This window comes from Heloderma suspectum, chromosome W (genome assembly GCF_057233095.1).
Source record: "Heloderma suspectum isolate Gila_16-S chromosome W, 16-S_ref, whole genome shotgun sequence".
Classification (NCBI taxonomy): Eukaryota; Metazoa; Chordata; class Lepidosauria; order Squamata; family Helodermatidae; genus Heloderma; species Heloderma suspectum.
This window is the reverse complement of record NC_139475.1, coordinates 28,687,365-28,713,870: the sequence shown is the minus strand read 5'-3', so window position 1 is coordinate 28,713,870 and position 26,506 is coordinate 28,687,365. Positions and strand designations below refer to the sequence as shown.

At 46.5% G+C, this 26,506-nt stretch overlaps 1 protein-coding gene across 12 annotated transcripts in view; it reads right to left on the bottom strand.

The window, feature by feature from the left end:
- The window catches only part of LOC146333957 (mitochondrial coenzyme A transporter SLC25A42-like), a 133,823-nt gene that overhangs the window by 102,536 nt on the left and 4,781 nt on the right, over window positions 1–26,506 (bottom strand). For 7 of the 12 annotated variants that reach the window (XR_014786405.1, XM_084825006.1, XM_084825004.1 and 4 more), the window contains exons 2-3: window positions 11,772–11,897; window positions 2,991–3,102 (exon numbers count right to left, since the gene is read on the bottom strand). Coding sequence is in view for 11 of the 12 variants with exons in the window: in XM_084825006.1 (XP_084681132.1) it covers window positions 2,991–3,102; window positions 11,772–11,787 (128 nt within the window). In the remaining variant the exon portion in view is untranslated. Of the gene's footprint in view, window positions 1–2,990; window positions 3,103–11,771; window positions 11,898–12,042; window positions 12,136–14,188; window positions 14,316–15,109; window positions 15,327–26,506 lie in introns of all 12 variants that reach the window. The other 5 variants (XM_084824999.1, XM_084825000.1, XM_084824997.1 and 2 more) reach the window with 4 other exon arrangements.

Genomic DNA, 26,506 nt, shown 5'->3' with positions numbered 1-26,506 from the left:
CCTCTCCAATACAAGGGTTATCCAGAACCTGAAATGTTAAACCTGTGTAGAAGAACCTTTCACATCACAAATCTCAAGAAAAGTCCATACTGTTGTTGTTGTTGATAATCATCATCATATTATGATGACGATGATTATCTAGGCAGATGCCCATGAAATTCTGTCTTGACTGCAAGGTTTCAACGTCCATAAAGACCCCTGGGGACAATGGCAACATTCTCACAAAATACGAAGCCAGAATTCTTCAGCATCCTGGCTTATCCTACACAAGCAAACATGCTCCTGCATGCTGCCCAATCACTCCCGCTTGACTCCTCCTGAAAGTGGGAACGGCTAAGCTAACCAGGAACTTACCAGGGCAGAGAGCCAGTGTGGTGTAGTGGTGAGAGTGCTGGACTGGTTGCTGGGAGATCTGGGTTCTAGTCCCCACTCGGCCATGGAAGCTCCCTGGGTGACTTTGGGCCAGTCAGACTCTCAGCCCAGCCTACCTCACAGGGTTGTTGTTGGGAGGATAAAATGGAGAGGAGGAGGATTATGTACGCCGCCTTGGGTTCCTTAAAGAGGAAAATAGGCAGGATATAAATGTAATAAATAAATAAAATGTTTATCATTATGCTTCAACCAGTACCCTGCTTTTGGCATTCCTCTAACAAGCCAGAGTCTGAAGCCAGGGTTTGAAGTTGGCTTCTGGATCCAGGCATGTTGGAGGAACAACAAGCCATGGTCTAGGTTCAGACAAGCTTTTCCGCCCTGGTAAATTCCTGGTTAGGTTAGCCACTCCTGCTTTCAAGAGGAGTCAAGCGGGAGTGATCTGGCAGTGTGCAGGAGCATGGCACACTTGCTTGCCAATGATGAACCAGGATTCTGAAGGATTTTGGCCTAGCATTTTGTGTAAATGTCTCTCTCATATTACAAGCCCACATGGGATCCCAGTCAGAGGACTGGGATATCCCAACTGAGCTCTCAAGAAGATAGTTAATTGTGTGTCTTGCTTGGACCACTTCAGGCCACGGGTGGACTAGACATCTCCATGAAGGCTCCTTCTCCCTCAGCTGTCACCACCAGCAGCCATTCCAGCAGGCTATACTGAGGGAGATGAGAGGTGAAAGCAGGGCCATTCATGCTCCTGCATGCATTTTTACTTCTTCCCTCCCCCATTCCTTTTCCTTGCATGTCCTGTCTTTTTAAATTGTAAGCCTGTGGGCAAGTACCGTCTTGTTACACTGATTATATGTAAATTGCTCTGGTAGCCTTTTTGGCTGAGGAGCAAGATAAAAACAGTTTAAAACAAAAAAATAAATCATGGAGTGCTCTTTTATTTACAAAAAAATCCTGTACATAGAAAGGTAGCTTGTCAAAGAGAAGAAGGCTAGGCTAGAAGCCTTCTCTCCGCACATAGAAGACTTAGCATGTCAGGAAACGTTTTGTATGGAGAAGCTCATATTCCAGTCATATGAGCTGCAGCAGTACAGTCCAAGGCACAAGTTGACTATTTCCTTGAGGACTATGGCCCCAGTGTCAGCTGTGGAAGACAGGAGCCCCATGGCAACTGGGTCCAAATACTGTGTTTTTAAGTTTTCCCACGCAACGGACAGCAACCCACTCACTCGAATAGGAAAGTAAAAAGGGTTCTCATAGCCTTGCAAATAAACCCACAGGAGTTACTAGCCTGCAAGGTATTTTACTAGCCTGCCAGGGGCTGGCAGAGGAGAAATGGGGCGCTCCACTCCTCATCCAGCAGGCCACTGCATTTCTATGCCAGGTATAGAGACTGAGCACCCTGCCCTTCCTCTTCCCCCAGCCCACTCACTCACTTGCATGCAATTCCTTGTCGCCTATGGCAACCAGGCAAGTGCTTAAGTACAAGGCTAATGTTGTTCCCTGCTTTGGTGACTCCAGCTACTGAGCATCAAGCCTGTTTCTATCTGCATAGCCCCACTCTGGGTCCAGTTTCTTGGTCACACTAGATAACAGGGTTGGCAACCTGTGGCTCTCCAGATGATGTTGTACTACAGCTCCCATTAGCCCTGGCCAGCATAGGCAATGGTGAGGGATGATGGGAGTTGCAGTCAAACAGCATGCGGCGGCCCCCCAGTTACCCACCCTGGTACTAGAGAGAGGGAGACTGATGGCTTTTAATAAAATATCTAGATTTCTTAGAGTGCTTAGAATTCTACTATGTGCTGTATGAATGGACAAGTCCTAGTTGGCCATTAGCCAGCAAACAAAAATCAGGAACCATGGTTTGCAAACCAACTTCCAATTTTTAAAAATTTATATGCCACTTTCCACCCCCTACAGTAGACTGTGCACAAAGCAACTCAACATTATCAAATGTTCTGGTTTGGTGGTCAGTTGCCAACCCTGGTTTGTTGATCCAGACATCATGGCAAACCATAGCAAAAACCATGGCTTACAAAACCACCTCCCGCCATGGCTTGTGCCAACCATGGTTTGGCGCCATGTTCACATTCACAAACAATAGTAAAGTGGCTGTTCCAGAGACTGCCACACTGAGAAACAGAACTGCTGAGAAGATGGAAAAGCAATGCAGACAAGCTGCTCCAAGCCATGGTTCACTTGTACATTTTGTCCCTCAAAACCGCAGTTTGGGCTCTAAACTATGGTTAGCACAAATCATTGCTTAGCACAATGCTTGAATTGCAGCCTGTGCGCACTCTGCATTTGTACCAGGTGAACATCTTTCCCCACACCCCAGTGCAAAATTCAGCTGAGGACTTCCACTTTCATTAGCAAAACTGCAAGTTTCTAGGCCTTATGGTAGCAGAGACTCCAGTGGTCAGGGCTATGTGGCTCTTTACTCATCTGTACAAATAGCAGAATGGCATTTATAATGTATACAGGTCACGGAAATTTCCTTTTCATCATGTAAATCCCCCCTCCCACCCATCAAATACAGAGGATATACAGATTTGCCTCAGGATGTTGAGAAGGCTCCCCTGCTTCTCCTCACCCCGCCCCCCATATACCTTGGAATACGATTTTCGTCCTGTCCAACAGTGCCACGGCTGTTTTGGCCACAGCACCAGCCAACGCCCCAGATATCAAGGAATGGATCACACTCCTCCTCTCTTCGACACCCTGCAACAAGAGACCAACACAGATTGGAGAAGGAAACCTGCAACAACAGCCAACTTGTAGCAGCCATATCGGGGGTCAGACTAAGTAGCCTCATGCAGTCTCATGCTTCATGTTCTTGCTGAGCTCTTTCTCCCTTGAATATATTGTTGTAAGCTGACGAGACACAGGAATTCCTTGTCTTGTCAAAGGTCATACAATTGTATATCTTGTTCTCTGTTGTTCTCTTCTGTTCTCTCCTTATCATGGCTACCCTATAACCCAGTTCTTGTATTATGAACAATGGTGCTGGGAAAAGAAATGTTGAGGACTGCAACCCCACGCGGGAGGGGGAGGAGGAGCTGTTTCCTATGTGTCACAGTGTCTATAAAAACAATGTGCTGATGTATTTCGGGGCTTCTGGCTCTTTGGAAATGATTCCAGCCTTAAGCCCACGCATTAAAGAATCTCTTTTTCCTTCACTCCGTGGTCTCTCTGACTCTGGGTTCTGCAACATAAATGGTGCCGTGACTTGGATGTGGCAGGCTCTGACACAGAGAAGTGGCAGTTGCCTGCTCTTAATCGCCGCAACGGGAAGACGAGCTCGGCGCATGCCTCCCTTTCTTGGCGCCACTGACCTTTTTGTCGAGTGAATGGGAGAAAGCCTGCACCGGGATCGCCCAAACGGCAGCGAGCGGCAAGAGAACCTTGGGAAGCGGAGGAAGGAACTTGAGCCCTGCCTGTATCGCAGCTGCAATTGAGTTGAAACCCACATTGGAAGCCTTCAGGAGAAAGGCAAGTATATGGGAAAAAGAGGGCCCCGCCTTTAGGGAGAAAGGCCACTGGGAAGAAAAAAAGAGGGCCCCGCCTTATGAAGAAGGTCAGTGTTGGTGGTATACGTATACAAAAAGAACCTACTCCTTGCGGGTAGAAGGGTGGCCTGATCACACCCCCGAGTGGGCGCCAGTACCCAGCACGCCAGTACTCAGTAGGAAGCTGAGGAAGCTGGGGAAGCCGCTTTCCGCTCTGGTAAAAAGTGGGAAAAGTGGGTGGCAGGGACATATGGATGCAGTGGAGAGACTGATGATTGTGTGAGTGGCTACTACGGTTTCTGACGCATACCGTTGACCGTCCGGGTGCCCAGGCCAGTAGCAAAGTGCGTGGTGTGTAAAATCCTCTTGTGTCGGCCAGTGAGACCCCTTACTCACTGACCAAATCCCATTCCCTAATTGTGTCTGTCTTCAATTTAGGAGGGAGGGTGTGGGTGGTGGGGGAAGCAAACCTTGCACCCCCTTGGGATGTATGCTAGCAAATTTTAAGAAAGGTTTTAGTGGAGATTATGGGGACCCCCCCCATGAATCCTCAACGGTTGCAGACTTTGTGTGAAATAGAGTGGCCGTCTTTTGGTGTAGGATGGCCTACTAAAGGCTCTTTAGAGCCCAGCAAAATCAGCCATGTATAAAATTGGCCAAAAAAAAAAAAATTACAACCAGTGTTAGAAGCCTCGTGTAAAGATCTGGCAGAGCTAACGGCGTTTCCACCTGCTTATGCCCTGCTTCCACCACGGGCCCATGTTACTGTGAGACCGCCCCGTCGAGATCCAGATCCTGTGGCTCCTGAGCCCCTGCCATCCCCCCTACAGAAGCATTGCCCCTCGCTTTGACTTAGAACTGTCACCATCAGTTTCAAGCCCCACCGGCAGTAATTCGCCGATTTCAGCTACGGTCCTCAACTCCCAGATATTGTCTGCCGAGACTTCCATCTCTACGGGATCGGGAGGTTCCCCTCTTACAGCTCAATCAGCATTAATAAAAGAAACTGAAGAATTGAAGTGTTGGGCAGAAGATTTAATAAAATCGGCAGTGACCCTTAAAAAGATGTGTTCTCACAAAAAAGGGGAGGCGAGCTCGTCTATTGCTCAAGACTTGCACCCCCTTGAGATGTATGTCAAACAAAGAAGGGAAAAGGTTTAAAAAAAAAAAAGATTCAGAATAGAGAGAGAAAACAGCAAAACGCTCAAGGTCGAGCTGAGAGAAAAAAAAGAACAAGATCTGAGGCTGTTAATTAGAAAAATGTTGCAGGACAGCCTGGCTTTTAACGAAGCGTGAGAGTGTGAGGCCGAAGAAGTAGCTGTTAGCCTAGTGCGCCGAGAGGGGGGGGGGGGCAGGAAAATTGCCCACAACGTTCTGAGTTGTGCAACATCATCTCCTCGCCTAATTGAGATGAAATCCCTAAGAAATGGAAACTGAAAATGAAGACCCAGAAGATGAAGGCAAAATAGAAAATAAAGGTAAAGAATCAGCCCCCAGAGCACAGGCTAGACCCCTCTTCGAGTGGAAAGTGTGCCATAAGACTGACCCAAAGCAGAATGAAGCGGAGAAACCATGATGAAGATCTCTGTCAAGGTAGCTGTGTTTAGCTTTGAACTGTGTTAAAATTGCATAAAGCCTGTAGCTACTGACCACCGGCTATATGATTTCTGAAGAGCGTAACCATTCAGCTTTTGCCGTGGGATTCCCTGCAATGAAGAAATCTCACTGATTTGAGTGTCCAGTGTCAGACTGCCTGAGTGTGTGTGCTGAAGAGACCGAGAAACCAGACAGGATGTTCTTGGCCAAGCCAAAATCACGCTACTACCATGCTCCTGGAAGCTGCAATAAACTGTGTAAGCAGGGAGACCCAACCTGATTGAGAAGAAAAGAAGATATTAGAGTAACCGTCTTAAAAAACAGTGAGATCTGTGTGGCTGGCTGGCTGACTGACGCTGTCAGTGATGTTACAACTTTAAATTACGACTGTTTTCCTGTTTGAGACCCCAGCGAAGAAAGCTGACCCGAGTTATTTGTTGCCCGTGCCAAAGCAAAGATTTAGCTGCCCTGTACCTCATCCTGTCCTGTTTTGAGCTTGGGATTTACAAATACAAAAAAACTGAGAAGCTTGCCTTTGAAGTCCTGCAAATCACCCCACCGCCTCCCCGAAGATTAATGGCTGCCTGAAAAATGCAAGTATAAGGCGATGCCCATCACCCCCCAGCGTCCTGAGTTTCGGCACTCAGTGTTTCAGTGCTTTCGTGTACCAGGTTAGAAGATAGAAAAAAAAGAGTAAGTTTTTAAAATGTCTATGAAAACCTGACAGAAGTACAATAAAATTTACAGAGGAGTTGACCAGGTTAAAGCGCACGGCTAGAGAGCTGAGCTGAGCTGTGCTGCTCTGTTTAGACAGAGGCCTTGCTAAAAAGTTAAAGGCCCTTGTCTGTCAGAAGGGGTGTAGGGCCACACTTTCCCTTTTTAAACTGATGCAAAAGTGGAGAGCCTTTGCTGGAAACATCGCATCTTCATTGCCCAGAGCCTTCTCTGTTTGCCTCCATCATCATCTGGGCTTTTTAGAGACACTCTGCACATGGACTAAAATTATAAATTGTCAAAGACTTGCCATGGACAGTGCTGTGAAGCTTTTGATAAACTTGAACTCTCATCGCTGTGGACCGTGTGTCTGTGTTTGTAGTCAGCTCAGTGTACCACAAGCTAAGTTTGATCTATGACTTTTAGATTTCCTTCTGCTAGAACTCATGCAGCATAGAGTTGCCGATGCAAAAATGGTGACCTAGAACTCTTTGCGTGTGTGGGTATGCCCGTCCCTTGATTTTAATAGGCCCTGAGCATGCCAGAAGAGCAGTATAATTGCTGGATCATGCCTTACCGTGCTAGAAGTGCTTTCCATTCATTGTGTTAAATTGCAGAAAAAAAGTTTGTTGTGTATATTTTATGATTTCTTAAATATCATAAAATATATGTGATATTTGCAGATTAGTGTTAGTTGCAACTCCAAATAATACTGAGTGTGGTTCCCAATGGATGACAAGAAGAAAAGACAAAAGGCAAGTCGAGAAAGCAAAGAAGAGCCTATCCCAAATGTGTGTCATTGAGACTAGTGTAAGGCAGAAAGGTTTAAGTAAGTGAGTTTAACTTGAAAAAGACAAATAAAGAGACAAGGCTGGTGCATGGAGCAAAAAGTTTTATGTAAAAAGTTTGAAACATGATCTGCAATACAGGCAGATCAGCAAAAAAAAAGAAAGCAAAAAAAAGAGAAAAAATTTGTCTTCCCATACTAATGAATAAAAGTGTTATCAAGCACTTTGGGAAGCGAAGTTGTTTACAGGAAGCTGTGCCTGAGAACCAAACACTTCTAGCCTATGCTGAAAATGCTTGGTAGTGTTGTACTGCCTCATGGGTAACATGTATGGTATAAAACCCATTTAGGCCAATAGCTCGTGGTTCAGAGAAGCTGTCTGATCCAACCATTAAGTACGCCTGTGTGCTGTAAGTTACCCAATAAAGTCTCCTTGTAAGTAAACCCCCCCGCTGGAATCCCAAAACACAAGTGGGGCTAGAGCACCTCACCCAGTATCAAACCCTGCTGTTAGAAGCCATGAAGGCAGGTATGAAGAAGTCAGTTAATATGACCGAAGTGTCTAAAGTGCTGCAAGGTGCCACCGAGGCCCCAGAGCGTACTTGGAGCATCTTTCAGATGCCTATCGCCAGTACACCCCCCTCGACCCAGAGGCCCAAGAAGACGTGGACGAGAGAAGAAAAGAAGAAGACCCGGCAGAGGCAGAAGATTCTTAAAAAAGAACCAGTGTGCCCAGTGTGGACAAGATGAACATTAGTGGCATGAATGCCCAAATAAAAGAAATCAAATGCAAAAGAGAAAACCAAAGGGGCCAGAATGGGCGAAGAGGGAGATAGCTTGAGAGGGGCCGTGAAATTGACTTCATAATTGACACTGGAGTGGCATCAAGAGCAAGCAAACGTTAGCCTTAAACAAGAAGTCCAAACACTGAGCGAAGTTCTTCAAGCCCAGCATCGCTTTGTCTTAGAAAATAAGCCATTCCCATCACAGAAGTTCATCCTGTCCAACCAAGAGTTAAAGTATGAGTTAAAGAGGGAAAAATAACCCTTTGACTCCCAGATGGAGAAGACTGAAAACTGTCATACTTTCCACCCCCGCAGCTATGAAAGCAGCTGGAGTTAAACCCTGGATACATTGGACATGAGTCAAGAGAGCGAGGGGGGGGAGAGTAGACTGTAAACAGAAATCCTGAAAATCCTTTAAAAATCATTCTGAAAAAGCAGTAAGAAGACTCAGGCTACACCTTACTGTGGACACACCGGGAGACTGTCCCCCTGCGTACGGTCAGACCAGCAACTGGAGAATTGAAGAAGGGGACTAGACCCTACTGCAGCTTGCCAGGTGAATAGCTGCCCAGCGTACGGTCAGATCCCAAAGAAGATCAAACATGCGTATTGTAGTGTTAGTAGTGTTGCATTGTGTTTCCTTAATAAGGTGCAAAAAGGGGGGTCTGCCCCTGGAAGGAGAAGTTTGCCCCAGTGATTTGCTGATAATTACTGGCTTCACCTGGCTAACATCACGAGAGTAAAACATTTTTGTTTGCCAAGAGGTATACCTGCAAACAGGCTTATTAGCTCTTGCCTAATACCTGTCTGTAGACATCCTGGGAAAATTCAAAAAGATACTATGTTAAGTGTTTATGGTGTAAGTTTAACTTATTCCCAAAATGCTAATTGGGGCGTGGTTGCAAAGATCCTACCCCCTACAGAGTTCACTCTACGCACCCCCATTGTTGCTGAAACAAATGCTATGTGTGCACGAATGCTTAATTGTCAAAATTTTTCCAGAAAATATAAAGCTATCCCTGGCCCCCTTCCACTGTAATAAAATTCAAAACATATATTTTAATGATGCCCACATACTTTTGCCTCATGGATGGTTTTAGACATGTAGTTCCCGCACTTGGTCATTCATTCCTGCCAACTTGTCTAATAACCACCCATGTTGCCTCAGCCGCCAATTGAACTGGTGCCAATTCTTCCCCTGCGGCCCGAGAAAATCCGTCGACGGCAGCCTCGAGCACTCCAACTAACTAAAAATTGTAATAGTCACGTGCAGTTATATTCTGACTCAGAAAAATTGGCCTTAGCAATGTCACTGGTTGGGGTTCCAGGTTTAGCCTTGGCTGATGGTCTGGAGATCAACCGGTTAGCTTGCAGCTTAGCCAAAAGCATAAATGCCACCTCACGTGCATTGTCATTGTTAAATAAAGAGTTGCGTGATCTAAGAGGTGCAGTTCTAGAAAATAGAGCTGGTATAGATTACCTCATCCTTCTTCATCATTTAAGTTGTGAGACACACCAAAAGCTCTGTTGTTTTAACTTAACTGATAATGGCAATGCTGTAAATGAACAGATCAACAAGCTGCACAATATAGTAGCTAACAAAACAATAAGACAAAACAATTAGCTCAATTAGTTAACCCCTTGGCTTCCAGATCTTAGCTGGCTTAAAGCATTGTTCATCCTAATTCTACCAGTGTTGTTCATAAAAGTTCTGTTATGTCTCTGCATTCCTTGTCTTATGCGCTGTTTAACCAATCTGTTTTATGTCTCAGCTAGTAAAACTGCCGCCCTCTACGCTCTAATAGCCCAACAAGAGGCTAAGTAATATGTATGTCACAAAAAGCTTTGTATGGTTATCAGAAATGCTATAATTGTAATGAAATTATGCATTTAAGGGGGGAATGTAGCAGCCATATCGGGGGTCAGACTAAGTAGCCTCATGCAGTCTCATGCCTCATGTTCTTGCTGAGCTCTTGCTCTCTGAAATATATGTTTGTAAGCTGATGAGACACAGGAATCTCTTAACTTGTCACCAAGGCTAAGGTCATGGTGATACATATATCATGTTCTCTGCTGTTCTCTGCTTATCATGGCTACCCTATAACCCATTTCTTGTATTATAAACAATGGTGCTAAGAGAAGAAATGTTGAGGACTGCAACCCCACACGGGAGGGAGAGGAGGAGCCGTTTCATATGTGTCACAATGTCTATAAAAACCAATGTGCTGATGTATTTCGGGGCTTCTGGCTCTTTGGAAGTGATTCCAGCCTTAAGCCCGCGCGTTAAATAAAGAATCTCTTTTTCCTTCACTCCGTGGTCTCTCTGACTCTGGGTTCTGCAACAAACTAACCTGCAAGGCTCCCTAGCCACAAGTTACTTGTCCGATTGCCTACGATGAGTAAGAATTGGCTCCAGCAAGGAAAAGTTTTAAACAGAAAAAAAGAAGGGATGGATCTTTCCTTCTGAGCCTTGATGTATAATCATAACAATATATAAGCAGCCACACACAGAGTTATTCGCAAGGTTGTTCAAGGGTCACACCTCTACAGATCTGGAATAGTGGGGAGAAATATTGCTAAAAAGAACCAGAAGGCTCTTGCACAACTCCTGGAGGATTAAGGAGGTGTTTTATCCCTATCTATGACTGGGATCTCCAACGTGCAGCCCACGGGCACCTCTCTTGGCACCCACCAGGCTCCCTGCCCCCTCCTGATTTTAATTTTTTTTTTCAAACTGGAAGGTTGCAATGCCGCAAAGCTAAGTGCTGTGCTCCAGGGCCATCTTTATCTGAAATCTAAAGAGTGTTTTTGTGTTTTGGAGTTCAGACCCCACCTCTGCCTTTTACGTAGGTTCTTGGACAAGTTACTTTCCTTTTAGCCTCACCTGTTTGCCTTCTGGGAAATGAGCATTTTGTGAGCAGCCAGGCATACCATGGCAGCCATTTTATGAAGGAGCAAGCCGCTCCCCCTATGGCAGCCATTTTGTGAGAGTCCCCACAACACTCTCTCAACTTTATTTATTTTTATTTATTTATTTTATTTAATTTCCTTTCTATTCCGCCCAATAGCCGAAGCTCTCTCTCAAAGTTCCAAAAGGGTCAAGCACGCTAAGGAAACCCACATCAGTAGTGCGGAACCAGGGATTACGTTTGGAGGAAGAGATCCAATGAATATAGGAACCAGGAGTCTGGGCCTTCAATAGGATTGGGACGCACCAACAACTGGACAGAGATCCATCAATATTGGCAGATTCCAGACGTAACCTAACTTGCCCCCCTGAAGGATTCAAACCACGTGAGCGGGAATGAGAAACACAAGGCCACAGATCTGCTGGCGGCTACTTCCATGGCAGGCTAAGAAGTTCAGAGGCCGTTCTCCACGCATGCCACCTTCTCCATGATGGCACCAAACCCTCTCACACAGCATGAGTTATTTGGCTCCTTCATTGCTATCTTTCAGGCTCTAGGAAAGGAGTGAATAACCTCTGGCCCGAGGGCCAAATCTGCATGTGGCCCCAGAAGGCCACACCCACTTTTGATCCCTCCCCCCCCCCCCCCCGCTGCAATTGTTTGGTAGTCTCCTAGCTTTTGTGCAGTTTTTCCCCCATTCTAAAAGGTTGAAATGCCTCTCCAAAGGCTCAATGACTGGCAGGAAGAGCTTGAGGCTACAATAAGCTGGCATTTATTGGTATTTTGGGCCCACCCCTTGGCCTTTGGCCCCACACACCACTGGAATGTGGCCCAAGAACTTCTCAGAAATGGAATTTGGCCTTTGGGCTAAAAGAAGTTCTGCACCCTTGCACTTGGAGAAACTCACCCTCTTCTCACAGACTTGGGGTGGGGGGGATTTGGAATCTTTGTACTGTTTCTCCACCACTGATTTTAAGCTTGCTGCTCAATTACCATTTTATCTTCTGTGGTTTTGCAACCATCACAAGGACAGAAGGGATGCTTGTGGCCCATCCAAATAAAAAACATGTTACCCACTGCGGTCACTCACCTCCGGCAAGATACATCCATGGAGTACAGACTTTGCATTTTTCTGTTTTAAACTCACTTGGCCATCCGTTGCTTGACCATTACCCATACTAGGTTCAAGGGCTGGCTAGGAAAAGAATCAGGCCTCCTGAAGGAGCAGAGAAAAGAACAAAACAAAAAAGTTAAGTTGGTCAGTCAAACGATTAAAACCTGATTTGATCATTCAATTTAAAATTCCTTTAATTAAGCAACAACTGTAGATTGGAACACTAACTTCACTGCCTCCACCTCACCTGCTACTAGCCTCTTCCCACCGTCCTCTCTCAGAAGAGATATGTACGTTTAGCATGGCCACATGACAAAGAGTCCTTCCTGGGTTCTACCAGCTTAGAACAGAGAGAAGACAAGTTTTTTTGATGCTTTTAACTTAGAGCCACCACCCCTCACAAACACAGACTTACAAAAAGACACAGACTCTGCTGGAAGAAAGCTAGTACATCAGAGAGAAAGATAGCTCTTCCTTGAACTCGTAATTTACCACCTTGCTTTGCAACAAAACATTGGAATGGAGGTATTTGTTTTTCCTCTTCCCTCCCCTCCTAACCTTTATCCCTTTTCCATCTTAGTTTATTCCTGGCCACGAGGAGCGTGGAACAAGAAGCTGCCAGGTTGCAAACGCTGCCTTACGTCCCCTCGTCCGGAATGCACAAGCGCAGAGGACACAGCAGTGGTGAGGCAGCCAGCATTGAACTCAAGGGCAGGAATAAAACGCAGGCACAAAATCAAGTTTCCCAGCATGATGACAAGAGCAATGAGGAACCCTCCTTCCTCCTGAACTAATCCAACTTCTTTTTCTAAAAATGCCACATACCCCTTTGCAACTCTAGCTGCAAATGAGGGAAGGATTTGCAACATCCTTCCCTCATCCATCAAATGTGACGGGTCTGTAGTGGTTAGAGTAGCTTGCTACAACTTTCATCATCCCCAGTCATGCTGGCTGTGGATAATAGGGGTTGTAGTCCAACACAACTGAAGGGCGCAAAGTTGGGGGAGGCTGATATACAGCCGAAAGGGAGTGTCGGTTCTGTGACACTCCAGTTCCCGCTCTTGGGTTGATTGCAGGGCAATGGTGTGACTGCCCACCAGGCCGGAACCGTGTCCCACACAAATTGCACGTGCACCTCATACAGTATTTATTAAAGGCATGTATAGCCCACTCTTCAGCCAGAAGGTCTCCCAAGGGCAGCTTACGGGTCAACAAGAACTAAAAAAAGACAGTCTCTACCCTCAGGGTTACAGTCCAAAGAGACATGACACAAGGGATGGGGAGGGAAGAGGAAAACAATGGAACTCAGCCACCAGTTCTTAATGGCATATGGTTCTTATAAAGGCCAGCAGGAAAGCAGCTTTGATGCTGTATGGCAGCCAGAAGTTGTGGCTGTCTTGTCACAACCAGAAGCAGCCATTCAAAGAGAGGAGGAGACAAGAATGGTTGGTCTCCTGGCTGAGCCGATGGAGTGGCCTGGCTTCCTCTCCCTCCCTCCATAGCAGCATGATGGAATGGCTGCTGAAAGACAGTCAGGGGAGAAGCAAAGCCAGGTGGAGCTGGTTTCTTGGCAGAGCTGAAGGTGGGCTCTGTCTCCTTTCTCTCATAACCCTCCATCCCCCACACTATACAGGGGCTCCACAGCAGACCTTCAGTGGTCTTCTCTATGCTCCTTGGAAGCTGGAGCACTGCTCCGAAATACACATTTCCCAGCAACAGTCCTTACGAACTCCACCTTGGGGACTGTCCTTTCTGTATGACAGTACCCAGCAGCAAAATCCTGCACACATTTACTTCCAAGTCAGTCCCAATGGATTCAATGGGTCTTTCCTCCCTAGTTAGTGTGCTTAGGAATGTGGCCCAAGAGATACTTGAAAAAGAAAAATTTCAAATGAGCCCTTCCCAAGGACAGAAAATGAGAGATGTGAGAGTTGGACAGACACACAGCAGTAGCAAAGAAGCAACAGCCTGCAGGCAGCTAAAGTATCAGTTTAGAATTCATTCAATTCTCCAGTGCAATGGGCTTGACTGAGAGTCAATCTCAAACACAGGACTTCTGTCAGTTTTGGTTTTAAGACGCTTAGAAAAACTTGGCAGCCTGCCCTGTCCTTTCACCTTCTGCCCCAAAGACAGGCACACTTGCCTCCCTAAAACTCAACTCCCCAAATGCAAAACAGGAGGGAAAGAGGGTTTAAAAAAATTGTTCTTGCCTAAGCTCACATTGAGGCTGTGGTGGCTTAGTGGTTAAGACGCTGAACTGCAGACCAGAAGGCCGGCAGGACAGCAGTTCGAGACCCGAGTGCCGCGTGATGGAGTGAGCTCCCGTCTTCAGTCCCAGCTCCTGCCAACCTAGCAGTTCGAAAGCAAGAAATTGCACGTAGCAAAATAGGTACCGCTTCGGCGGGAAAGGTAACAGTGTTCTGTGCACCTCGGTGTTCAGTCATGCCGGCCACATGACCATGGAAGCGTCTTCGGACAGCGCTGGCTCTTCGGCTCAGAAATGGAGATGAGCACCACACCCTAGAGTGGGACACGACTGGTTGGGGTCACCTTTACCTTTTTTTAAGGTCACATCAGGGTTCGTGGAAATAGTTTGAGAGGCCCTTGAGTAACTTAGCAGAATCCAGACCCACCCTTAAGCCCCTGGGTAACAGGACAAACCAGCCCTCGTTCTTCCAGTCCGTATAAATATCACAGAGATTGCCTGGATGTGTTTGCACCCAGATGGGATTAAGCAAGCATGCATGACCTTTTTAAAAAAAAAAGAAAGAAAGAAAGAAAAGAAAACCACAGATGCTCTGCTCCGTTTAAACTTCGGGGTGGGTGGAGATGACAAAAATGTTTGCATGTTGAGTTTTAAGCACCTAACTGCATGCATTTCAAACTAAGAAACTTTAAACTCTCCAAAAAATTGAGTTTACTTGCCTCAGGCTGGAATGCAATATAATGGGCCTCCAATTCATACGCTCAGGTTTCACATATGAACACTGGGTCCCCTTCCCTCCCCACACCATTACACATTCCTTGAGGCTCTTTGCTGCCAGCTCAAGATTCATTTACTGTACAGCAGTTTTATCCTATGCTGATTTAAATGCAAAAAAAAAAAAAAAAAGGAGGAGGGAAAGGATTTGCTATTTTGGTTAAAGATATAGCAGGGGAGGCCCCTCCATGGATCACTGCCTTGTTGTGGCGAAGGGGCTTGCGTAACTCAGTGAAGCCATAAGCTATGCCGGGCTGGGCCACCCAAGACAGACAGGTCATGGTGGAGAGTTCTGACAAAATGTGGCCCACCGGAGAAGGAAATGGCAACCCACTCCAGGATTCTTGCCAAGAAAACCCCAGGGAATGTATCCCAAGGCTACAAGAGATGACGCCAGAAGATGAGCCTCTCAGGTCGGAAGGTGTCCAATATACTCCTGGGGAAGAGCAGAGGGAATTTCCAAGTAGCGCCAGGAAGAGTGAAGCAGCTGGGCCAAAGCCAAAAGGACACTCAGCTGTGGATGTGTCTGGTGGTGAAAAGAAAGTCCGATGCTGTAAAGAACAATATTGTTTAGGAACCTGGAATGTAAGGTCAATGAATCAAGGTAAGCTGGAGGTGGTCAAACATGAGATGGCAAGATTGAACATCGACATCCTGGGAATCAGCAAACTAACATGGACAAGCATGGGCGAATTTAATTCAGGTGACCATCATATCTACTACTGTGGGCAAGAATCCCGTAGAAGAAATGGAGTAGCACTCATAGTCAACAAAAGGGTGGGAAAAGCAGTACCAGGGTACAATCTCAAAAACGACAGAATGATCTCAGTACGAATCCAAGGCAAACCATTCAACATCACAGTAATTCAAGTCTATGCCCCAACCACTGAGGCCGAAGAAGCTGAGGTTGATCGGTTCTATGAAGACCTACAACACCTTCTAGAACTAACAGTCTGTTTCAGTCTGTTTCCCGCCTCCCAGCTGAGCAGAGCAGAGCAGAGCAAGCTGCTCCAGCTGGTCCAGGGACTACAGAAGCAGGCAAGCTCCCAGAGAGCGAGCGAACAGAGCGAGCGAACAGGGGGAGCAAACAGGAGTTGGCCAGGGGAGTTGCAGTGGTTGAAGAGACAAAGGAGACAAAGGAGACAGAGGCTAAGAGGTAAGTGGGTTGCAGGAAGCCCAGGGCGCTGCCCTTTATCCTTCTGACTGGCTGTGAGCTCACCAGGAGCTTCTGAGAGCTCCAACTGAATTGGAGGGGTGTGGCCTGAGTACTCCCAGCAGCTGACTGGGCGGGAAGCTTCAGTCTGTTTCCCGCCTCCCAGCTGAGCAGAGCAGAGCAAGCTGCTCCAGCTGGTCCAGGGACTACAGAAGCAGGCAGGGTCCCAGAGAGCGAGCGAACAGGGGGAGCAAACAGGAGTTGGCCAGGGGAGTTCGGCAGGGGAGGTCAAGGGGGAGGCCCCTAACATTTTTTTTTTAACTAACTTTTTCCCATTTATTTGTCTTGTAACACACACTTCCACACCAGTGGGACTCTGCTTTTAACCTCTACTGAGTAGAGGAGCAGGCACAGGCTAGTCTAGAACAATCACAAAGCTAGACACAAAAAGGGAAAAGGGGCTATGGAAGGACAAGACTCTCCAGTGGTGGTGACCTGCAAGGTGTGTGCAATGTTTGTTTTCTTGCCTGAGAACAACATGGCCTACACCTGCAACAAGTGCAAGTTGATCACGCTGCTGGAGGAAAAAGTAAGTGGACTGGAGCGGCGACTGTCAACCCTCCGGGGAATAAGAGAACACGAAGAGTTCTTGGACAGAATGGGGGAACTACAGCAGCAAAGGGCAGACCAGAAGCTTGAAGAGCAACAGCAAGATGAGGCAGAAGTGGGAAATGCTGAGGAGAAGAAAAATGGAGTAGAGGATACTCCTTGGAAAACGGTGACAGTTAGGAGAAGAAGAACTAGACGCCACTCTGCACCAGTGGAAGCGGTGGAGCTGTGGAACCGATTCCAGGTACTTGCAGATGAGACTGGAGGACAGCCTGCAGAGGAAGAATCACAGGGGAACCTGCATGAGAGTGAGCAAGAGGCTAAAGGTCAGTCAAACAGAGGCGATGAAACCCAGGCCTACAAGAAGAAGAAGAGAAGAGTGGTAGTAGTGGGAGACTCCTTGCTGCGTGGGATCGAGACCCAAGTATGTCGCGAAGACCCGTGGACTCGCCAGGTATGTTGTCTCCCGGGAGGACAGATTAGAGACGTGACTGAAAGGTTGCCTGCACTCATAAAGCCCACTGACAGGTATCCCTTTCTTCTCATCCATGTGGGAACAAATGATACCGCCAAGCGGAGCTACGAAGAGATCACGTCAGACTTTGAAGCTTTGGGAAGGAAACTCAAGAACTTTGGGGCCCAGATAGTTTTCTCATCCATCCTTCCAGTAGTTAGAAGAGGGATAGAAAGGGAACGAAAAATACTCCGGGTGAATGACTGGCTACGAAGGTGGTGCCGACGAGAGAGATTTGGATTCTGGGACCACGGGCTATACTTCCTGGAAGATGGGCTGTTGGCTAGGGATGGGTTGCACCTCACAAAGGCTGGGAAGAATGTGTTTGGACACAGCATGAAGAACTTCATCAGGAGGGCTTTAAACTGAATCCTACGGGGAAGGGAGATGTAATGTTGGGGGTAACAATGGACGTAGGCGCATGCACTGCAATGGAGAGAACAGCGCTGATAGCGCCCAATAATAGTCTTCAGACACATGTAGGAAGAAAGCCAGACTATGAAGCACATGGTCTTCGATGTCTATATACTAATGCCCAGAGTATGGGAAACAAACAGAACGAACTTGAACTCTTAATACAGGAGGGAAATTATGACTTGATAGGTATAACTGAGACTTGGTGGGATGACTCTCATGACTGGAATACAGCAGTTGAAGGATATAACTTGTTCAAAAAGAACAGGAGGAACAGAAAGGGAGGCGGGGTTGCACTGTATGTGAAAAATACATATCTCTGCACAGAAATACAGGAGGAGGAGCTTGGTAGCCCCATCGAGAGCATCTGGGTTGAAATAAATGGAGCAAAGAATAAAAGGAACCTGGTGGTCGGAGTCTACTACCGGCCACCCAATCAAGGAGAAGCCAAGGATGAAACTTTTGAAAAGCAAATAGCCAATGTTTTAAGGAAGCATGATGTAGTAGTAATGGGGGACTTCAATTTCCCCGATATTTGTTGGGAGACAAATTCTGCAAAACATGGCCCCTCCAGGAAATTCCTGACTTGTGTGGCGGATAACTTCCTCCTACAGAAAGTAGAGGAAGGAACTAGAGGATCGGCTATCCTTGACTTGATCCTAACCAACAGAGATGACTTAGTGGATAAAGTAGCAGTTACAGGAACTCTGGGGGAAAGCGACCATGTTGTACTTGAGTTCTTGGTTCTAAGGGAAGCAAAAGCCGAGTGTACTCAAACGCGTACCCTGGATTTTAGGAAAGCTGATTTTAATAAACTCAGAACAATGATCAGTAAGGTCCCATGGCAAACAATGCTAGCGAGAAAAGGAGTCCAAGATGGGTGGGAACTTTTAAAAAAGGAAATTCTCAAGGCACAATCACAAACAATTCCAACAAGAAGAAAAGGTGGAAGACAACAGAAGAAGCCAATGTGGCTTCACAAAAAGCTTAGGGATGACCTGAAAACAAAAAAGGACACATATAAGAAGTGGAAAGAAGGCCAAGTAACAAAGGAAGAGTACAGGCAGGTAGCACAGAATTGCAGGGATGGCGTCAGGAAGGCTAAAGCGGAGAACGAGGTGAGGTTAGCGAGGGATGCTAAAAACAACAAAAAGGCTTTCTTCAGCTACGTGCATAGTAAAAGGCAGAGGAAAGAAATGGTTGTTCAGCTATTAAATAAGGATGGCAAAATGATAACAGATGACAAAGAAAAGGCAGAGGTGCTCAATTCCTACTTTGGCTCAGTCTTCTCCCAAAAGAGGGTCTATGACCCCCCTGGCAAAGGCGAAGTACAGGCTGAAGGGGCAGGACTGCAGCTTGAGATCGACAGGCATATGGTCAAGGAACACCTCATTACTTTGAATGAGTTCAAATCTCCAGGGCCAGATGAACTGCATCCTAGAGTAATAAAGGAACTGGCAGAAGAACTCTCAGAACCGCTGTCTATTCTCTTTGAGAAATCATGGAGGACCGGGGAAGTGCCAGATGACTGGAGGAGGGCTAACGTTGTCCCTATCTTCAAAAAGGGTAAAAAGGAGGAACCTGGGAACTACAGACCAGTCAGTCTGACATCAATCCCTGGGAAAATTCTGGAGCAGATCATAAAGCAATCCATCTGGAAGCACCTTGACAACAATGCCGTGATTACTCGAAGCCAACATGGATTTGTCAAAAACAAGTCCTGCCAGACAAATCTGATCTCATTTTTTGATCAAGTCACCTCCCTTGTAGACCGTGGGAATGCTGTAGACATCATATACCTCGACTTCAGCAAAGCTTTCGACAAAGTGCCCCATGATATCCTGATGAGCAAACTTGCTCGAAGTGGGCTAGATGAAACAACGATCATGTGGATCCACAGTTGGCTACAGAATCGGACTCAAAGAGTGCTTATCAATGGGACCTTCTCAAGCTGGGGAGAGGTAACGAGCGGGGTACCGCAGGGCTCAGTCCTGGGCCCAGTGCTCTTCAACATTTTTATTAATGACTTGGAGGAGGAGGTGCAGGGAATGCTGATCAAATTTGCAGATGACACAAAATTGGGAGGGATAGCTAATACTTTGGAAGACAGAAACAAAATTCAAAGTGATCTGGATAGACTGGAGTGCTGGGCAGAAAACAACAGAATGGCATTTAATAGGGACAAATGCCAAGTTCTGCACCTAGGAAAAAGAAACCAAATGCACAGTTACAAGATGGGGGATACGTGGCTCAACCACACTACGAGCGAGAAGGATCTTGGAATTGTCGTCGATCACAAGCTGAATATGAGCCAACAATGTGATGTGGCTGCAAAAAAGGCAAATGCTATTTTGGGCTGCATTAATAGAAGCATCGCTTCCAAATCCCGGGAAGTACTAGTTCCCCTCTACTCAGCACTGGTTAGGCCTCATCTGGAGTACTGTGTCCAGTTCTGGGCACCACACTTTAAGAAGGATGCAGACAAGCTGGAGAGGGTTCAAAGGAGGGCAACAAAGATGATCAGGGGACTGGAAACAAAGCCCTATGAAGAGAGACTGAAAGAACTGGGCATGTTTAGCCTTGAGAAGAGAAGACTGAGGGGAGATATGATAGCACTCTTCAAGTACTTGAAAGGTTGTCACAGAGAAGAAGGCCAGGATCTCTTCTTGATCATCCCAGAGTGCAGGACACGGAATAATGGGCTCAAGTTACAGGAAGCCAGATTCCGGCTGAACATCAGGAAAAACTTCCTGAGTGTCAGAGCAATACGGCAATGGAACCAATTACCTGGGGAGGTGGTGGGCTCTCCCACACTGGAGGCCTTTAAGACGAGGCTGGACAGCCATTTGTCAGGGATGCTCTGACTTGGATTCCTGCATTGAGCAGGGGGTTGGACTCGATGGCCTTGTAGGCCCCTTCCAACCCTACTATTCTATGATTCTATAACAGCAACAAAAGATGTCCTCTTCATCACAGGGGATTGGAAAGCTAAAGTAGGAAGTCAAGAAATCACCGGGATAACAGGCAGGCATGGCCTTGGTGTACAAAATGAAGCAGGACAAAGGCTAATAGAGTTTTGCCAAGAGAACACGCTGATCATAGCAAACACTCTTTTCCAACAGCACAAGAGGCGACTCTACACATGGACATCACCAGATGGTCAATATCGAAATCAGATTGATTATGTCCTTTGCAGCCAGAGATGGAGAAGCTCTATACAGTCAAGTAAAAACAAGACCTGGAGCTGACTGTGGCTCAGATCATGAGCTGCTTCTTGCAAAATTTTGGCTTAAATTGAAGAACGGAGGAAAAACCACTAAACCATTCAGGTATGACCTAAATCATATCCCTTATGAATATACAGTGGAGGTGAGGAATAGATTTCAGGGATTAGACCTGATAGACAGAGTGCCTGAGGAACTATGGATGGAGGTCCGTAACATTGTTCAGGAGGCAGCAACTCAATCCATCCCAAAGAAAAAGAAATGCAAGAAAGCAAAGTGGCTGTCTGATGCGGCTTTACAAGTAGCTGAGGAAAGAAGGGAAGCGAAAAGCAAGGGAGAAAGGGGAAGATATATCCAACTGAATGCAGAGTTCCAGAGAATGGCAAGGAGAGACAAGAAGGCCTTCTTAAATGAACAATGCAAAGAAATCGAGGAAAACAACAGAGTGGGAAAGACTAGAGATCTTTTCAAGAAAATCGGAGATCTCAAGGGAACGTTTTGTGCAAAGATGGGCATGATAAAGGACAAAGAAGGCAAGGACCTAACAGAAGCAGATGAGATTAAGAAGAGGTGGAAAGAATACACAGAAGAACTATACAGGAAAGATCTGAATGTCCCTGACAGCCATGATAGTGCGGCCACTGAACTTGAGCCGGACATCCTAGAGAGTGAAGTCAAGTGGGCCTTAGGAAGCATTACTAACAACAAGGCTAGCGGAGATGACAGTATTCCAGCTGAGCTATTTAAGACCCTAAAAGATGATGCTGTTAAAGTGCTGCACTCAATATGCCAACAAATTTGGAACACTCGACGGTGGCCACAAGACTGGAAAAGGTCAGTTTACATTCCAGTTCCAAAGAGTGTTCAAACTACCGTACAATTGCACTCATTTCACATGCCAGCAAGGTGATGCTCAAAATCCTACAAGCTAGGCTTCAGCAGTATGCGAACCGAGAACTACCGGAAGTACAAGCTGGGTTTCGAAGAGGCAGAGGAACTAGAGATCAAATCGCCAACATTCGCTGCATCATGGAGAAAGCAAGAGAATTCCAGAAAAAGTCTATTTCTGCTTCATTGACTACGCTAAAGCCTTTGATTGTGTGGATCACAACAAACTGTGGCAAATTCTTAAAGTGATGGGAGTACCAGACCACCTTACTTGTCTCCTGAGAAACCTGTACGAGGGTCAAGAAGCAACAGTAAGAACCAGAGATGGAACAACCGAGTGGTTCAAAATTGGGAAAGGAGTACGACAAGGCTGCATATTGTCGCCCTGCTTATTTAACTTATATGCAGAGTACATCATGAGAAACGCCGGGTTGGATGAATCAGAGGTCGGAATTAAGATTGCCGGGAGAATTATCAACAACCTCCGATATGCAGACGATACCACCCTAATGGCAGAAAGCGAAGAGGATCTAAAGAGCCTCTTGTTGAGGGTGAAAGAGGAGAGTGCAAAAGCTGGTTTGAAACTCAACATTAAAAAAACTAAGATCATGTCATCTGGCCCTATCACTTCCTGGCATATAGAAGGGGAAGAAATGGAAGCAGTGACAGATTTTACTTTCTTGGGCTCCAAGATCACTGCAGACGGTGACTGTAGCCATGAAATTAAAAGACGCTTGCTCCTTGGGAGGAAAGCTATGGCAAACCTAGACAGCATAGTAAGAAGCAGAGACATCACCTTGCCGACAAAGGTCCGCATAATCAAAGCTATGGTTTTCCCAGTAGTAATGTATGGCTGTGAGAGCTGGACTATAAGGAAGGCTGAGCGCCGAAGAATTGATGCTTTCGAACTGTGGTGCTGGAGAAGACTCTTACGAGTCCCCTGGACTGCAAGGAGGTCAAATCAGTCCATCCTAAAGGAAAGCAACCCTGAGTGCTCATTGGAAGGACAGAGACTGAAGCTGAAGCTCAAATATTTTGGCCACCTAACGCAAAGAGAAAACTCCCTGGAAAAGACCCTGATGCTGGGAAAGACTGAAGGCAAAAGGAGAAGGGGACGGCAGAGGATGAGATGGCTGGATAGCATCACGGATGCAATGAATATGAACTTGAGCACGCTCCGGGAGAGAGCGCAGGACAGGAAGGCCTGGCGTGCTATGGTCCATGGGGTCACGAAGAGTCGGACACAACTGAACGACTGAACAACAACAACAACAACAACTTGTTAATCAACACTCCTCCCTAGGTGAGGGAGGGGGGGTGTTAGAAAATACTTCCTAGCTGCTGTTTACTGTCAGGATGTTCCACCCTGTATGTGGTTAGCGGATCCGAGACTTTCCAAAGTCAAATAGATTGCATTTTGTCCCGGACAGTTTGCTTTTTAGCAGCTGTGGTGGAGCCAAAGGCCACTTCCACATTGAGAGGTGAAATGGAAAACTGATCTCACGTAAGACGAAACAGAGGAACAAGACAGAACGCAGACACGCGCTGCGCACAAGGAATGTCAACTACTCCATACAAGGAAAACAAAAACAAGACATACTTCATATTTACCAAATAGCTTTATGCAGCCTTGTAAATAAGCGTGGAAGGATGTTCACTGGGGGCTCTGTTCCTCCAGCAATAGCCTGCTACATTTCTAGGCTGGGGGTGCTCAGGGATGGGGCCTCCCTCCGCTGGGAGCCCATTTGGTTTTCCTATGCTGGACGTGGGGTGCTTCCTCCTGCTCTGCCAGCCCCCTCACTCGCCTACATGGAATTCCTTGGCACCTATGGCAACCAAACTACTGCTTAAGCCAGAGGAGTAGAACTTCAGGCCCAGGGGCCAAATCTGGCCCTCTGGTGGTCCAAATCCAGCCTTCCAGGGTTCCCCAGAAGGCCACGCCCCTTCCTAGCCACTGATTACTTGGGGCCTTTCTGGTTTTTGCCCAGTTCTCTCCCCTCCCCCAAATTCTAAAAGGTTGAAATGCCTCTCCTAAAACTTAGTCACAATATGCTGGTATTTTTGGCCCTATCTCCTTTGCCCCCTCCCACCACAGTTATGTGGCCCTCGAGACCTTCTCTGAAATAGAATTTGGCCCTTGGGCTGAGCAAAGTTTTGCACCCCTTGCTTAAGCACAAGGCTAGCTTTGCGTATCTTGTTGTAAGGTAAGTGAGCATTATTAACTGCTTATGGTTGACGGGGAAGCTGAGGCCGGTGGCTTAACCAAAGGAGCCACTTGCTGTTTTTTGTGGCAGATCTGAGCCAGGGATGGTGGCACCGTTGGAATCCATTACTTCAGTGCTGCATCTTTTTTGCACTGAATCTGAATCATTAATGCTCTCAAGCTATTTACAAAAAAATAATAATGATGTGCTGGTTGCAGTTGTGCTGGGGGAGGTGGTCTTGGGTTCTAACAGCAATTCAAATGTTTGCTTAGAGAGCCTCGGTGGATGGACTTTGCACATTTTCGGAATTAATATTTCCCCACCTCCACCCAGTTCAGGATCAGCAGCAGCGAAGGCTCCCCAAATGAATGGTATAGGAAAATTGCCAAAACCACGCAGTCAGACCGTAATTTAGATCACTAGATGAAATTCAGCCCCTCATTTCATAACGCTTATTTCTACCTGCCTCCTGGGTTGCCGGGAGTATCCAACGGTACTTCTATACAGAGTAGACCCACTGAAGTGAATGTGCCTAGTTTCGGTAGGACTACCATTGGATACTGCCCCAGGTCCCAATGCTACAGGAGAAGGCACAAGTGGGAGAATTCCCCAAGATGTGGAGCCTTTTCTATTGCTGCTCTGTTTTCTCTTGAATTTATGGTTCTCCAGTCACCCTTTTTCAAATCAAGCCCTTGGCTTCCCTGACTCTTGGGACCTCTCCTGACTCTTCATCGAACCCTGAAAAACTACTTCTGTCCTGTCCCTTTTGCCTTCTGAGGTTCTAAAATTCCCAGCCAGGCTGACAACTCTGCCTTCTCTCACAGAAGCTGGACTGAAAATCTTGAGCGCTCTGTTCCCTGTGCAATTGGAATGATCATGAAGATTCCTGCCTGTCTTTCCCAACCTGGTGCCCTCCAGATGTTTGGGACTACAACTTTTTTTGGTGGGGAAGGCTGGCTCTGATAATAGATCAGAGAGATAGCATTGAGTCCTCTGAAGGCAGGCTGCTCTTGTTTGCTCTAAAAGTAAAGTCTTTTTTTGGAGTAAGAGTGCAGGTGTACCTCTCATTGCAACTGAGAAAAGGTGGGTCCCTCGGCTGTCAGAGGTTTGAGGAAATTAATATATGTTGCAAGCTTCAAGTTATTCCCGAAAACAGAATAAGGTAAGGCCTTCTGCGATTGTTTGGGGTTTATTTTATGATTGCCAGTCAGCTAACTTCTGCAGCCAGTAGTGGATAGAGAAAACATTGGGTTGGGTCCAAACTTGGTTATCCTTAGAGTATACCCACTGAAATCAAGGGGACTTAAGCTAGGGATTTGAATCTGACCAGCTTTTGGTTGCTTGGTGATGGAGGTAGGACTGGCTTTTGTGGGGGGAGCAAGGTCTGAACTCCTGGCAGAAAGCCCTGGGGAAAGTCCCAAGAGGCCTGGGCCACCTCAAAAGAAAAAACAAACATGCAACTTCTCTTCATGCAACTATACCTAGAGAGGTACTAAAAACTGGAAATACGTTTTCATTGCATTCCAGTGCCTTTTGGTAGCTTTCTTTCCAAAGTCTTTGTTTACGGACACAAAAATCCATGGCAATAGCGCTGTCAAATCCCATTTTCTTTTGCCCTCTACCAGCCAAATACCTCCTGCTTGGCCTACAAATGTTTGGGTCCTTGTCAATTTGCAGGAGTTGGGCTTTTTTTGGAAGGCTGCTCTTGGGAGCTCCCTGCTGAGGAAAACTCCCCCTGCCTTAGAGTCCTGCTCTTTTTCTGGGTCAGACTAGATGTGGCTTTAAGTCTGCATTTGAATCTCGGCATGGATGTCTCAGATGTCTGGCTTCAAGATGTGCTTAAAAGCCCCGTCTAGCTTGACCCTCTTGTCAGTGGGCAAAAATGCCTCATGTTTCTAGAGAATTGCTTGGTTACTGAATACTAGTGCTGCTGTGTTTTTTATAACTGGCTTACTGTTGCAGTTTCTAAAGCAAACAACGCGCTCTGGTTTTTGTTTATGACTTGATAAAACTATCTGTGAAAAGCTACAAGTTGGTAGCATATAGCAGGAGTGGGGAACCTCAGGTTTGGGGGACAAATGAGGCCCTCTTGGGGTTCCCAGAGGGCCACGCCCCCTTCCCCCCAACCGCCAACTGTTTGGCCGTTTTCTGGCTTTTGTGCACTGTTTTCCCTATTCTAAAAGGTCAACAGGCTTAGTTATTGGCAGTGAGAGGTTTATTCTACAATATGTTGGCATTTTTGGAATTTTGCTCCATCCCTTTTGCCTTTAGCCCCTGTTAGAAACGGGAATGCAGCCTCCGAAAGCTTTTCTGAAATTGAATTCAGTGACTGGGCTGAAAGAAGTTCCTCACTCCTTACGGTATTCACTGCTATTAAGATATTTGGAAGAGTATTTTATTGTTAACTGGCTTATTTTAGCATTGTTTACCCTTTGAAGGCCCTGTTAAGATATGAGACTGGTTTTTACTCTCTTTATATTGTAAGCCACCTTGGATAGTCCACCTTTTTGAAAAGGCGGCAAAGAAATACATTAAATAAGTGGTTTTAGATCATAGAATCATAGAATAGTAGGGTTGGAAGGGGCCTACAAGGCCATCAGGTCCAACCCCCTGCTCAATGCAGGAATCCAAGTCAGAGCATCCCTGACAGATGGCTGTCCAGCCTCGTCTTGAACGACTCCAGTGTGGGAGAGCCCACTGCCTCCATTAGCCCATTGTCATACTG